At 38.7% G+C, this 15498-nt stretch overlaps 1 protein-coding gene across 1 annotated transcript in view; it reads right to left on the bottom strand.

The window, feature by feature from the left end:
- Nucleotides 1-547: 547 nt before the first annotated feature.
- The window catches only part of LOC107820388 (uncharacterized), a 57717-nt gene continuing 42766 nt past the window's right edge, over nucleotides 548-15498 (bottom strand). The window contains exons 25-36 of the mRNA XM_075249692.1: nucleotides 7526-7651; nucleotides 7243-7410; nucleotides 5208-5336; nucleotides 4997-5086; nucleotides 4537-4643; nucleotides 4307-4455; nucleotides 3383-3465; nucleotides 3209-3304; nucleotides 2929-3051; nucleotides 1917-2000; nucleotides 1443-1586; nucleotides 548-1035 (exon numbers count right to left, since the gene is read on the bottom strand). Of these exons, the coding sequence (XP_075105793.1) occupies nucleotides 703-1035; nucleotides 1443-1586; nucleotides 1917-2000; nucleotides 2929-3051; nucleotides 3209-3304; nucleotides 3383-3465; nucleotides 4307-4455; nucleotides 4537-4643; nucleotides 4997-5086; nucleotides 5208-5336; nucleotides 7243-7410; nucleotides 7526-7651 (1632 nt within the window). The 3' untranslated portion in view covers nucleotides 548-702. The remainder of the gene's footprint in view (nucleotides 1036-1442; nucleotides 1587-1916; nucleotides 2001-2928; nucleotides 3052-3208; nucleotides 3305-3382; nucleotides 3466-4306; nucleotides 4456-4536; nucleotides 4644-4996; nucleotides 5087-5207; nucleotides 5337-7242; nucleotides 7411-7525; nucleotides 7652-15498) is intronic.

Below are 15498 nucleotides of genomic sequence, written 5' to 3' on the forward strand. Positions count from 1 at the left end.
AATTTCTAAAGGTAATCATGAAGAATTCCTAGCATGTAGTATTATGTCCTAAACGTAATAGAATTATAAGGCTAATGTCTAGAATTTCGGTTTTATCCTTTTACTATAAGTTATTATGCTTAGTATTATAAGGTTATTTTTGTAAACCGTATTGTACTCATGATTTTATAATAATATAGATTATCTCAAATTACTTCCCGCGATCCACAATAAGTAATTATTTTTAAGTTCAGTTAGATATTTAAAGCTTAAATATTGATGTAAAGTTTTATCTATCCCACTTTCAAATACTACTTCACTTTCTTCCACTCCGCAAATATAATAAACAAATCAAATTAACATCTTAAGCTTTTATCCAATCAAGTATCAGCATATATATATAAAACGAAGTAACACAATTCATTCATGATCTAAGGGCATTCCTCCTCCAATCATACCCTTCATGGTTAACTGTTACAACCTGTTCGCCTAAAGATGACATTACACATCGAAAACCAAACCATTAACCTCTAGATACTAGATATTTGGGATATTATAAATAATTAACTTTTGTATCGAAAATATTTCTTAAATTCCATAGCCAATCAAATATCATCATATGATTGAAAGGGGAGGGGGTGATCTTTATCCTTTGATAAGGAAACCTCTGAATAAAGTGCACTTGCCATTTATATTTAATGACAAAGCTTAAGAAAACGATAATTATTCGTCGTTTCTCTCCAGAAAACTTAACAAGAAGCCACTAACAATCCTTCTGGCTATAGGATTAGGAATATAGCGACATAATCGTCCATCCACATATGCTAGCATCCCTGACAAAACAAACTTTCCGATTCCCCATTTCCAGACAAAGCTCAGCTTTTGGTAACCACCCCCAGATGTGGGTACAATGGCTTTTTGATCATCAGCTTCAACTTTCTGCTTCCAATTTACTTTCCCAACTACTTTACTAGCTTGCTTCCGTAACACCCGAATTGCAAAACTCACAAAAAGGTGTTCAAACAAGGTCAGCACTGTTGGTACTAGTTTCCATTCCTAAAGCAATAAACATGAATAGAAGTGTCAAACGAACAGAATTAAAGAACAAATAAATACGTAAAAAGATACCTTCAAGATGAAAAAACATAGTGGAGAGGGCGAAATTCCTCAATTAACCAAATAGAAAGTGCTTTATGCAAAAGAGTGCCGGAAAATTGGAACAACTCAGTAATGAAGCATGGGATGACAATGTAAAGAAAAATATGTAGATGAAGCAGAATCTATCATATATGTCATAGATCCCCGTGAGATGTGCAGGTGATATTTTTGCATTTTGTTATCTGTAAGGATTCCAGCATTTCCTTTGTGCTGATGTTTTATAATACATACCCATTTAAAAAAAAATAAAAAGGGTCATATTAAATAATAAACATTCAAGAAGCAACTAAGATAGTAGTACTCACACGTTCCCCTCTAATGTGACGCAAGGAACGAGAAGCTATTGAAGGATCTCCTTTCAACAATGCTTTGCTCATAAGAAATCCCTTCACGCGTTCCACAATCTCCTCTATAAGAGAACTGCTTGGTGGTAGGTTCTTGAGGATAACCTTCAGAATATAAAGAACATAAAAGTCGTTTGCGATTCATGTTACACTTTTGAGATTGGCATCACTACATGTGCACTTAATTTGCTATGAAAAAAAAAATAGAGCTACGCAAGCAGTCAAGGCCCTCATGTATTCCTAATTTTAAAATAGTTCTGACAGAAAAGTTTACAGTCACATGAAGAAGGTAACTACAGCGCTAGAACTTTCCAGCGGTGACATATTTATAAATAGTTAAGAAAAAAGAAGAAAGACAGCTACATTTTTTCAATTTTGACATATTTCAAGAAAAGGGCAAACCACATACACACACTGAGAACATAATTCAATTACCTGGTTGTCAATGACTCTGACTGTCAGGTATTCTTGCTTATACAATGTATCTAACATGGCCTGCAGATACCCTTCAATGTAAAGCTGCATCACAACCGAAAGAGTCACTTATATGATGATTTAATCTGCTAGAAAAACTAGAACCACACACACACACACTAGATATGAAATGACACTGACTGCAGTGCATTGAAATATTCAGCACTAGGAGTTTTTTACAACCCCCCAAAACAACAGGAAAGACAGCACCGTTTAAACTGTCGTACTGGAAACAAGAGCAATAACATTGGATAATGTATCAGAACTAGCAACAGATATTCATTCAGTTAGCTTGGCAACAGATTCTCAGTCAGAATTTAAATGTTTCCTCAACAGCTATTTTTAAAATTTCCAAGCTCTTCAGAGGCCATCTAGCCAGATTATTTCATCCAAAAAGAAGACTTAGGACTCCGGTAGGCCATACTACAATTTTTAGGCCCATAGAAATGACGAGTCCTATCCTCTGCATAATTTGATGAAATGACTAGATATTCCATAATTTGCTAGGAAATTTAACTAAACAGTTTTACCAAAAAAAAAAAATTAACTAAACAGTTGCACCTGAAGTTAAAGTCATGGAGTAGTATATAGCTGATAATTTTTACTCCAACAACAGTTTGATTCACCAATATACATGTGTTATGCAGTTTAGAGTGTTGTTATTCAATGTCGTGCAGACTTTTTCCATAATAAAATTCATCCATTCCCCTTTTACGAGATAGATGAGTCATGAAGATCCAGGGGAAGTGGCCACCTAGACATGAGTGTCCAAAACCATGCAAGTTATGTCAATCAACACGACCACCTCCGCTGAGCCTTGACCAAACATACCTGAATGTTCCTCCGACGGCACATAAAATGGAGCATTGATTTATCCCACTCAAACAACATAAGTTTGCAACCATAAGCAGCTGTTATCTCAACAGATAAAAGTTGAGATGAATAAGAAATAATCACCACAAATGCATCATACCTCATCAACCCCAGGGCTTCGATCAAGCCTAATTTTTCGATCAGGGCCACCTTCCATGAAAGCACTCCCCAGTAACGTAGGTTCCATTGCCAATTTAAGTATTCCTTGATGAAAACCATACACCTGGAAAGCACGCATGTAATTAAGTTTGGATGACAGAGCCAAACTACAACCTAAGACAGTGCCAAACTCGTAACTAAATCAAGGTTTAATTGAAAGTTTCAAGTTTGGAACTTAGTAGTTGCAATATTTGGCATGCTATTAGATCAGATGTTCTTACCATTCCATTTAACCCGCTAGCTTCTGCTCCTTTCAGAACCGAGTCTGATATTTCAGTGACAGCAGCAAAAAGGATATTTGATCCTGCTGACTTTAACTGCATAGGAAATAGCTTATGCGGCACCATTGACAATTGCAAAGCAACCATGACAACAAAATTAACTATAGAACTTACAGTTTTCCCTAGATCACCGAAGTATCTTTTTGTTCCAGAAAACCCTTTACCATCAATACATTTACTAATGAGTTTGAAAGTACCTATCACCCAAAATGCAAGCAAAGATTTCAATAAGGCAACATACACAAATAAATGGGAACGTCCTACTTGCCAGTAAATTCTAAGAGAAGAGACCTGCAGCAAAGATTGTCAAGCTAATTCTTCATATAAAGCAAAAGTGGACCGGAAAAGCAGCCGATATCATCACTTTCATGAAAAATGGGTATAAAGTACTGTGTAAAAGTCCTGACATCCTATTTAATCTGTCCGCACTAAAAATTCAAATTTGCGAACAGTTTTATGGTTTGGAAACTCTCCTTGACTTATATTTGTTCTAGTAATCAGGTTGGATTAAGTTACAAATTATCTCATTAAGTATTTCAAATTGAAAGTACTTTTTCTGTCACAGGCGCTTAAGAAAATGGGGTTAGTAGTCCCTGACTTTGCCTTGATAGACAGGCTACTTTCATTTTCCTGCCTAATTTGCAACTTAGAAGATAATTTTGCTAAACAAATTTCAATTTCTGACAAGATCTATGTTGTACAGAAACCACACCCAACACGAGAAGATCATTTCTGCTAAGAAGCAAATCTTGCTAAGGCATGTTCCCCAAAATAAGAAGATTGTAATATTCAAAGGTCTCATTAAAGTGCAAAATATTCTTAATTTCCACATGAAGTATTTGCTTCCCGGTACTTCAATGCACGGCCAAATTCGAAAGATCTGCCACAAAAGACCCCATAAGAGCACCAATGCATCAAAAGAGATTAGCTACACAACATGCTTGTCCATGAAACCACAGGTTGTGTAACTCAGCAATACTCATCTAAAATAATGCACCAAGCAGTAAGCAACAGATTTGGGAGTTTCCAAGGGCATACCAATGGTGAGTCCAGGAAGATTAAGAAGCCCACTAGAAGGATCAAAGAAAACGTCGAGAGATGATGAAGCTAGGTCATCAAAAATAGAAGCAAAAGCTGGTGGCAGCAGGGGACTTCCCTTTGCAATGTAGATTGCTCTCATTGCGTACCTAGAGATAATGACAATTTTCAGCTGCTATTCAACAATAATTATTGAGAGCATAGCCATACTAGTAATAACACAGGCTTACCAGGAATAGTGTTGGGCACATTTAATTGACAACTCCCGGAAAGTGACCAATGCATGAGTTACAAGGATGCCATTGAGCTCTACTATCATATTTTTTATGGTAGGTATCTAAAATGCAGATATAGGAGAAAGAATGTTACACCACAGGTAAATCAAGAACAGACCTTTACTTAAATAGTAAGTGAACAACTGTACAGTATATGAATATTCCATCCACAATTTACAGTACACTCTTTCTATCCTGGCAGAATTTGACATCCTCCTAGTAGTAATATGATTGCAACTTTCAGAAGTTTCATGAATTCAACTTTATTTAACCAATCAAATTTTAAACTTTCACGCGATGTGTTCTGTCTGAAACTAACTAGTAATGCGATGTACAAGCCAAATGAACATATTAAACTCAATCCCGCCCGAATGGTGTCACGTAAATGAGACAGAGTTAGTACTATGTAACACACCTTTATAACACTGTGAAGTAAAGATCTTAGCGTCTCCTGCGTGGAGCTATAGCTGGCATAAGATTCCCCAGGAAGAAAGCTTGCCACAACCTTCAGCAACATTAATAGGAAAGAAAAAGTGAGTTAATTCTATGACTTACATTTCCTCCTCACTGTAAAAAGAACTTCCCTGGGGGAGGAGGGCATAGTGAAACCAAAGTGCTGTAGACACCTTAACAGGATGGATCTCAAAATGATCAATGTAATACTTTTGACTTGGAGTATTTGTATCGCTGAGGGACGTTCTCCAGAAAGGAACAATTCTCATTAATGTCTCTTCATCGAGGTTGAAATCAAGCCGCTGCAAAGAAAATTCAGTGGTATAAAGATGGAACAAACAGGATAAGTATAACAAAAATATGACAACGAGCGAGTCACACTTCAACTTCCTATTGATCTTGGAACGTGTCCCTGCCTAAACAAAAGCATAACTAAGTAACAAACCAGTTTCCTGACTAATAGTAGAAAAATTATGGGGAAGGCCTCTGAAGAATTGAACATCCTGCCAAAGTTTCTGTTAGCATGATAACTGATTTAACAGGTAATGTTAAAGAGGTAATACACATAAAAAATACTACAAACAACTTTACTTCAGATGTTTCCTAGTTTTGTTAAAGTTTTCTGACACACTCCTCATCTATTACAAAGGTAGTTTTGTTAAAGTTTTCTGACACACTCCTCATCTATTACAAAGGTAGTTTTGTTAAAGTTTTCTGACACACTCCTCATTTATTACAAAGGAGAATTCAGGGTTTGGCATCTTTACCTATATGCAGTTGATTAATCTGCCAAACGTATTGAAAAATTCATTAGCATGCACTATTATTCTTCGGTATGAGGAACTCAATACCCTTCCACCAAAATAACCCCATTGTAGCATTCACATGAGCATTTTAATATGAGATAATAGACTTGCTCTAATACCATATGTAAGAATATTAGCACCCAACTCAAAACTTTAAAGCAGTAAGTAGAGTATAAGACCTTTCTAAATCCTTTTGGGAACCCTCATACAACCCATCTGAGAACTATATAAATCAACAGAATTGTCCAATTGTCCCATTAGTTCTTGCCCTTTAAACCCACAAAAAAAAAAAAAAAAAAAAAGAGAAGATAAATTATGATCTTTCATAGAAAATGTGTTATTTTCACTCAACGGACATGGTGGAAAAAGGCCAATGGTCTAATGAAAGAAGCCATCTATTTACAACTGCCACTTGTGAATGATCCAACAGGAGACGGAGGGCAAATGAGCAGGACCAGCATGTCGGGGCTTACTATGCTTTTGGATTGATTTCGTCCTTCATTTAAAAAAATTCAGGAAAAAAATCAGGCATCTTTTGGCAGGTGTTTATCTGCAATGCATTTGCTATCTTTGGTCTCGCGGTACCTTTTCCTTTTAAGGCTCTTACAACCCAGCTTGTAATCCTTTTCTTTTTCTTTTTATTTTATAGCAATGGTTTCTGAGCCAGCTTGCTCGCACCTCAACTAATTTTATTGAGTACCTGCTACCTCTCACCAACACAAGTATCGGGTAGCTCTGTAATTCTCGAGTGCCATTTATAATAAAAATCTACATTTACATATGAAAACACAGTCAAACTAAATGGAGCGCCTCACTACAGTTTAATATTGGCATCATAGAGACCCATTTCATCTCAATGGGAACTCCCTCTACAACCTTCCTTCCTCCCCTACATTCCCCCCCCCCCCCTCCCCAAAACCCATCTTATCTCATCTGCCTAAAAAAGGAAGAAGCTTGTCAAAAACTTGGAATAATTTGGAAAGCAAGACAAAGATGACATAAGAAAACAATCAAGCCCCAACCACCCCCACCCTGAAAAGGAAAATTGAAATCGAACTTCTTTCTTCATTTTTTAGTTCAATATTCAAGTTTAATGAAGGGCATTGGACCAATTGAATCAGAATTAGAACACCAAACTTGAAACTTCAGGAAAAGAGACCCTAGATATTTTTCAAACTAGATGAGACGTCTATTTAGTTCTGATAAACAAGAGGAGGTCTGAGTAACTAAATAACTCATTGATGGAAAGCTTATGGTGCAATACAGGCAAGAACGTAACTAACTCCTGTCCAAAATGCAATTTGCAGCTACACATAAAATAAATAACAGTTGGAACTTGTACAAGACTATGATAAAGTTACAAAGAAGAGTCATGCGATATTTATGTACCGTACAGAATTACCTGAAGAACAATTGATAAGTGTTTGACTTGTTTGACACTAGAACTTGATGAAGCTAGAACAAGTCCAACACGAAGGACTCGTTCATTTGAATCACAATTTTCTATTTGGTGCCTCCGAAGCATTGATGCAAAAGGAGCTCCTACCCACTTAGGTTCCACACTCAGTGACTGCATCATGATTACATAGACATTACCATCTTGAGGTTAAGAATACCATCAACCATGTCATTAGGAACGAGATCCACCACAGAAACGAATACAAAGCACCAGAAAAGAAGATTACCTGTACCCTGAGATGGTTGAACTTGTGCCTTTCAGCAAACATGGCGTCAAAGTCTATCCTATTTAGTCTTGCTGTAATGATTGGATTGTAGATCAATGCATTGCCCTTATCCTTGTCAACTAAATCCTTCAGTAGGTTGAAAGACGTATATGAACATAAGGTAAATGAGCTATCTTTTTAAGCAATTGAGCACAATTAATGAGACCACAAGTAAAATGCCACATGGAAGCCAAGCTGAGTTTGTTACCGGAGCTCAAATTATACACAAGTTATATGGTGAATTCTGATGCCAAATTCCTCTCTTTAATGTCTTTGATGAACAAAACTAGAGGACTACTTTTACTTTTGTGAGAAGGCACGGGAGAAAATATGATATATTGATATTGTGTGTGATGCAATACAAGAGGTGCTATTTATAGCTACTCTATACAAAGGGGATACTACTCCTATTCCAATGTGGGACAATTACATAGCTATCTCTAACATTTACATAGCTATCTCTAACACTCCCCCTCAAGCCGGAGCATATAAATCATATGTACCGAGCTTGTTACATATATAATCAATGCGAGGACTAGTGAGGGACTTGGTGAAAATATCTGCAAGTTGATAATTCGATCTCACAAACTTCGTAGTAATATCTCCTGAGAGTATCTTTTCTCTGACGAAGTGACAATCAATTTCAATGTGTTTAGTTCTCTCATGAAACACCGGATTTGATGCAATATGAAGTGCAGCTTGATTATCGCACACAAGTTCCATCCGACTGATTTCACCAAATTTCAACTCCTTGAGCAATTGTTTGGTCCAGACTAGTTCACATGTTGCCATAGCCATTGCTCGGTATTCTGCTTCTGCACTAGACCGAGCAACTACATTCTGTTTCTTACTTTTCCAGGACACCAAATTTCCTCCTACTAAAACACAATATTCAGACGTAGAACGTCTATCAGAAGGTGATCCTGCCCAATCAGCATCCGAGTACCCAACGATCTGCTAATGACCTCGATCCTCAAACAGTAATACTTTACCTGGAGCCGATTTTATATACCGGATAATGCGGACAACTGCATCCCAATGACTATCATAGGGAGAATTCATAAATTGACTTACAACACTCACAGGATAAGAAATGTCGGGCCTAGTCACTGTGAGATAATTTAATTTACCAACCAGCCGCCTATAGCTTGCAGGATCGCTAAGCGGCTCCCCTTGTCCAGGAAGAAGTTTAGAATTCGGATCCATCGGCGTGTCAACAGGTCTGCAACCTGTCATCCCTGTTTCCTCAAGAATGTCTAACACATATTTCCTTTGAGAAATAACAATACCTGAGCTAGATTGAGCAACCTCAATACCTAGAAAGTACTTCAATCTGCCTAGATCCTTAGTTTGAAAGTGCTGGAAGAGATGTTGCTTCAGATTAGTAATATCATCCTGATCATTGCCCGTAATAACAATATCATCAACATAGACTACCAGATAAATACATAGACTTGAAGCAGAGTGGCAATAAAACATAGAGTGATCAGCTTCACTACGAGTCATGCCAAACTCCTGGATAACCGTGCTGAACTTACCAAACCAGGCTCGAGGAGACTGCTTTAGACCATAAAGTGACCGACGCAAGCGACATACAAGGCCACGAGACTCCCCCTGAGCAATAAAACCAGGTGGTTGCTCCATATAAACCTCATCCTCAAGATCACCATGAAGAAAGGCATTCTTAATGTCCAACTGATAGAGGGGCCAATGACGAACTGCAACCATGGATAGAAAAAGGCGAACTGATGCCACTTTAGCCACTGGAGAGAAGGTATCACTGTAATCTAGCCCAAATATTTGAGTGTATCCTTTGGCAACAAGACGTGCCTTAAGTCGATCAATCTGGCCATCGGGACCAACTTTGACTGCATAAACCCAACGACAACCAACGGTAGATTTACCTGAAGGAAGAGGAACAAGCTCTCATGTACCACTTGTATGTAAAGCAGACATCTCGTCACTCATAGCTTGTCGCCATCCCGGATGAGACAATGCTTCACTTGTAGACTTAGGGATGGAAACCGAGGACAATGAAGATATAAAAGCATAATGGGGAGATGATAGACGATGATAACTCAAACCAACATAATGAGGATTAGGGTTTAGTGTGGTCCGTATACCTTTTCGAAGTGCAATCGGTGTACTAGGAGCAGGATCCGCAGTAGGAGTCGTGTCAGGTGCAGGACGAGAACCAGATGGGCCTGATGTAGGGCGCGAACGACGATGATAAGTCAAGAGTGGTGTTCCTGTGGCTGGGGAACTAGGAGGGATAACACTGGACTCCTCAAAAGTTGGTATGGGTGAAACCTCTGTGGTTGAAGGTGGAGGAGGATTACTAAACTCCTCAAAAGTCGGTATAGGTAAGACCTCAGATATGTCATGGTGGTCAGCAGAAGTGACATCAGTTGTGAAGAAAGGTTTAGACTCGAAAAATGTGACGTCAGCTGACATAAGGTACCTATGAAGATCAGGTGAATAACAACGATATCCCTTCTGAACACGAGAATAACCAAGGAAGACACACTTGAGAGCACGAGGAGCTAACTTATCTTTCCCCGGGGCTAAGTTATGAACAAAACATGTGCTCCCAAAAACCCGAGGTGGAAGAGGGTATAAGGCTGACTTGGGAAACAATATTGAATGTGGAATCTGACCCTTGATGGGAGATGAAGGCATCCTATTAATCAAATAACAAGCTGTGAGAACTGCATCGCCCCAAAAACGCAGCGGAACACGAGACTCAATTAGAAGTGTGCGAGCAGTCTCAATAAGGTGCCTATTCTTTCTTTCTGCAACCCCATTTTGCTGAGGGGTATAAGGACAAGATGTCTGATGAATAATTCCATGAGAAGACATAAACTGCTGAAACTGAGAAGATACATATTCTAAGGCATTATCACTGCGAAAAATGCGGATAGAGACACCAAATTGGTTTTTGATTTCAGCACAAAAACTCTGGAATATAGAGAATAACTCAGAACGATCTTTCATTAAGAAAAGCCAAGTACATCTTGAGTAATCATCAATAAAGCTAACAAAATAACGAAATCCCAAGGTTGAACTGACTCTACTAGGACCCCATATATCAGAATGAACCAAGGAGAAAACAGACTCTGCATGACTCTCAACACTACGCGTAAAGGAAGCTCGGGTATGTTTCCCAAGCTGACACGACTCACAATCTAATCTAGACAAACTGGATAAACTAGGCACCATCTTTTGAAGTTTGGATAAACTCGGATGTCCTAAACGTCTGTGGATTAGATCTGGAGGATCTGTAACTAGACATGTTGTGGAAGGACTGAGCGAGTTAAGGTAGTAAAGACCTTCTGATTCACGACCTGTACCAATTGTCCGTCCCGTACTGCGGTCCTGCATAATAAAAGAATCATCAATAAAATATATACCACAATTGAGGGCACGAGTCAAACGACTAACAGATGCAAGACTAAAAGGACAACCAGGAACATAAAGAACGGAATCTAGGGTGATAGAAGACAATGGGTTGGCTTGTCCAACTCCTTGTGCCTTAGTTTGACATCCATTGGCTAAAGTAACAGTAGGAAGAGACTGTGAATATACAATATTCGACAAAAGTGATTTATTACCAGAGATATGATCAGAAGCGCCTGAGTCCATGACCCATGGTCCAAGAGTACTAGACTGGGAAACACAAGCAAAAGAATTACCAGCAATAGGAGTGTCAGTCTGGGCAACTGAGGCTACTTGTGGAGATGTTTGCTTACTTGCTCGATACTGAAGGAGCTCATTATATTCTTCTTTAGATACAGAAAAGCCCTGATTACCCGTAGTCTCGCTCTGAGCAACGTAGGCATTTTTGGGTGGACGACCATTTAAGGAATAACACATTTCGCGAGTGTGTCCAAGTTTGTGACAATAAGAACACTTGGGTCTAGATCTCCCAAAACGACCGCCTCCTCGTCTATTCTCCATAGCTTGAGATGCCCGAACATCCACTGTCTGGGATGCAAGAACAGAGGAATCAAGTATTTGTGATGAAATCACTGGGTGACTTGGTGCTGCAGCAAGGCGAAGTAATCGAGAGAATAATTCATCACCTGTAGGGACAGTCGGAATCGCCAAAATCTGGTCTCGTACTGAATCAAGATCATGAGGAAGTCCAGCAAGTGTAAGAACTAGAAACATTTTCTGTCGCTGCTCTTGTTGTTTTGACACACTAGCAGAAACTGACATCAATGTCTCAAATTCCTCCATGACTGCATGTACCTGACCCAAGTAAGTAGACATATCTAATTCTTGCTTCTTTAAGTTTGTCATCCGTGATATCACATCAAAGAAGCGAGATATATCATTAGTGTATAACGTACGAGCCTTTGCCCAAACCAAATAACATGTCTGGAATGGCCGAAACAAAGGCATCAACTTAGAATCAATAGAACGCCACAAGATGCTACATAATTGAGCATCAATTTTTGCCCAAAGCGCTATCGCCTTTTCATCTCCTTCGCTAGACTATTTAATCAGATGATCTTGCACACCTTGACCTTTACACCACAACTCGACAGATGAAGCCCAAGCTAAGTAGTTTGAACCTCCCATTAAAGGTTTCGAGGTAATCATAACATTAGAGTTTCTAGAACTCATGCTTTTAGACCCAAAAACATCAATTCCCAAAGACATCTTGTAAATTATTACCAAATAAGAGAAATAATCAACTGTAATCCACTGAAAATAGAGTAAGGAACACTGAACCAGAATAGTAAACTACTGTAGCAGTTGGAAAGTTACTGTTGCAGCCGAAAAATATTCAAAGTGGTCGGAATGAAATAAAAACAGTAGGGGTAGGATCGGAATTACCAGAAGACCCAACTGTTCTGAAGGAACTTTTTCAAAAAATGGCCGGAAGTCAACTTTTTGAAATCACTATTCACGCCGGAAAAATAAAAAAGTGGTCGGAATTTGGTGTAACCTGGATGGGTAGGCTCGGAATTGCAAGGGAAACAATCTGTCCTGAAGAGTCGTCGCCAAAAAATGGCCGGAAGGTGGCCCACGCAACGTTGGAACTTCGCCGGAAAATTTTCTTTGGACAGCTACAGTACCGCCGGAGATTTTCACTGGAATTTGGTCGCCGGACAGTGACTACTCTTGTGGTAGTGTTGGATTTTGTGCACAACACTGACCGAGACAAAGCAGACGCAAAACAACTTTGAAAGTCGCCGGAAAAAAAGGGTTCCGGTGACTGATTTTACTTCCCGGAATCGCTGGAATTTATGCACAGCGATAAATCTCTCACGATAGCTCTGATACCATGTGAGAAGGCACGGGAGAAAATATGATATATTGATATTGTGTGTGATGCAATACAAGAGGTGCTATTTATAGCTACTCTATACAAAGGGGATACTACTCCTATTCCAATGTGGGACAATTACATAGCTATCTCTAACATTTACATAGCTATCTCTAACATTATGCACAAAGAAACTGTTAGATAATGAATGTAGACATAATCTGAATGTAGACATAATCTTATGTAATATACATAGGTAGCATAATTATAGGGATTCACAGCAGATTTATAGGATTTCCTTTTTGATTCTTTCCATAGTTAAGGCTCTATGTACTTGTATATATACTTGTTACCCCTTGAATACAACATAAGAGAGATTTCTCTATTGTCTCTGTTACTTTACATGGTATCAGAGCAGGTCTACTGCTCGCCGGAGTTGAGTCGAATCCGCTGCTGGAAATTCCTTGGCCGGAAGCTAATCTTAGGTCTTTTTGACATTTCCAGTTGACTTGTGGTGGTTCTCTGATCATAGAACCACATTTTGGCAAAGAACAACCTCAGACCAGATCTTATTCTCACTTTGTTTGGTCATGTTTGAGTTTGGTTTATTGGTTATTTGATTTCTTTAATTCTATGGTATTTTTCTTGGAGGCTGCCTGTGTGAGAAGCTTGCATCTTTATTTTTGACTCACTGGTGATCGATTAGTGACTTGATATTGTCTGTTGGGTCTTTCCTTATCAGAAACTTTGTTGGTCTCTGATTTTGTTTGAGTTGGGGACAAATTCGTTTGGTTCTCTGATTTGGTTGAGTGGATTATTAAAGTTGAATCCTGTTCAATAGATTGTTGATTTCGTATCTACCAGGATCTGTTTGAGTATCTTTTAGCTTCGGGGACCTATGTAAGTTTAATCAGTTTGTTATTGAAAGGAAAAAATGATGGTAAAGAATAAGAATGCAACAACTCCTAGTCCAACAATCTTGGTTTCGGACGAGTTTCTAAAATTCCTTCAATATCATAAATCAGTTAAGGAATCTTCTTCAGTTACTGTCTTTGCTGGGTCAGATATCACCTCTTCCAATAAATGGGTGATCGATTCTGGTGCTACAAATCACATGATAGGTAATCCAAATATTTTTTCTAGCTTTCACTCACATAAAGCACCCTCTCCGGTTACTGTAGCTGATGGATCAACTTGTAGTAGTGTTGGATCTGGGACTGTTAAACCAACTTCCTCTATTACCCTGTCATCTGTATTAAGTCTACCAAACTTGGCCTTCAACTTGATTTCTGTTAGTAAAATTACCAAAGACCTTAATTGTTGTGTTGCATTCTTTCTCGATTATTGTTTGTTTTTAGATCTTAAGACGATGCACGTTACTGGTAAAGGATATATATCTGGTGATCTCTACATTCTTGATGAATGGGAGCCACGGTCTGTTGCATGCTCTAGTATCGTGTCTCCTTTTGAAGCACATTGTCGACTTGGACATCCCTCTTTGCCTTTGTTAAAGAAGTTCTGTCCTCAGTTTCAGAATATTTCAACATTGGATTGTGAGTCATGTCGATTTGCAAAACACCATCGCATCTCGTTAAGTCCAAGGGCTAATAAGCGAGCTGAGTCAGCTTTTGAGTTAGTCCATTTTGATGTTTGGGGACCATGTTCGGTTGTTTTTAAAACTGGGCATAAGTATTTTGTCACTTTTATAGATGATTTTTCTCGAATGACTTGGATTTACTTTATGAAGAGCCGCTCTGAAGTGTTTACTCATTTTTCTGTCTTTTGTGCTGACATCAAAACTCAATTCAATGCTTCAGTACGTACTCTAAGGAGTGATAACGCTAAAGAATACGTCAGAGTTATTTCAGTCCTACATGAGACGACATGGTATATTACATCAGTCTTCATGTGTTGATACACCCTCTCAAAATGGAGTTGCTGAGAGGAAGAATAGGCATCTACTTGAGACAGCTCGAGCACTTTTGCTCCAAATGAAGGTTCCTAAACAGTTCTGGGCTGATGCAGTTTCTACGGCTTGTTTTTTGATTAATCGCATGCCATCTAGTGTACTTGATGGTAATGTGCCTTATAGTGTTCTTTTTCCGAACAAGTCATTATTTCCAGTGGAACCTAAGGTGTTTGGAAGCACATGTTATGTTCGAGATGTTCGACCATCTCTTACCAAGTTGGATCCCAAGGGTGTGAAGTGTGTTTTCCTAGGCTATTCTCGCCTTCAGAAGGGGTATCGATGTTATTCTACTGAGCTTGGCAAATATTTAGTGTCAACTGATGTGGTATTTTCAGAGACTACACCATTCTTCTATGCACCTCCCATTTCTACAAGCCAGGGGGAGGAAGATGAGTGGCTAGTATATAAGGTTACCCGTACTTTGACAGAACAATCAAATGATACTCTTCGAAGTCCTTGAAGTCCTTTGTCATTTAAAGAAGTCCTTGTATGGCTTGAAGCAGAGTTCACGAGCTTGGATTGGCAAGTTCAGTGAGGTAGTTCAGGAGTTTGGGTTGAAAATGAGACTCAGTCTTCTATTAGAAATCAGTAGCTGGCATTATTCTCCTTGTTGTATATGTTGATGATATTGTTATCACAGGAAGTGACTATGCTGGGATTTCTTCCCTCAAGTCTTTTTTGCATACTAGG

Source organism: Nicotiana tabacum, chromosome 3, assembly GCF_000715075.1.
Source record: "Nicotiana tabacum cultivar K326 chromosome 3, ASM71507v2, whole genome shotgun sequence".
Taxonomy (NCBI): domain Eukaryota; kingdom Viridiplantae; phylum Streptophyta; class Magnoliopsida; order Solanales; family Solanaceae; genus Nicotiana; species Nicotiana tabacum.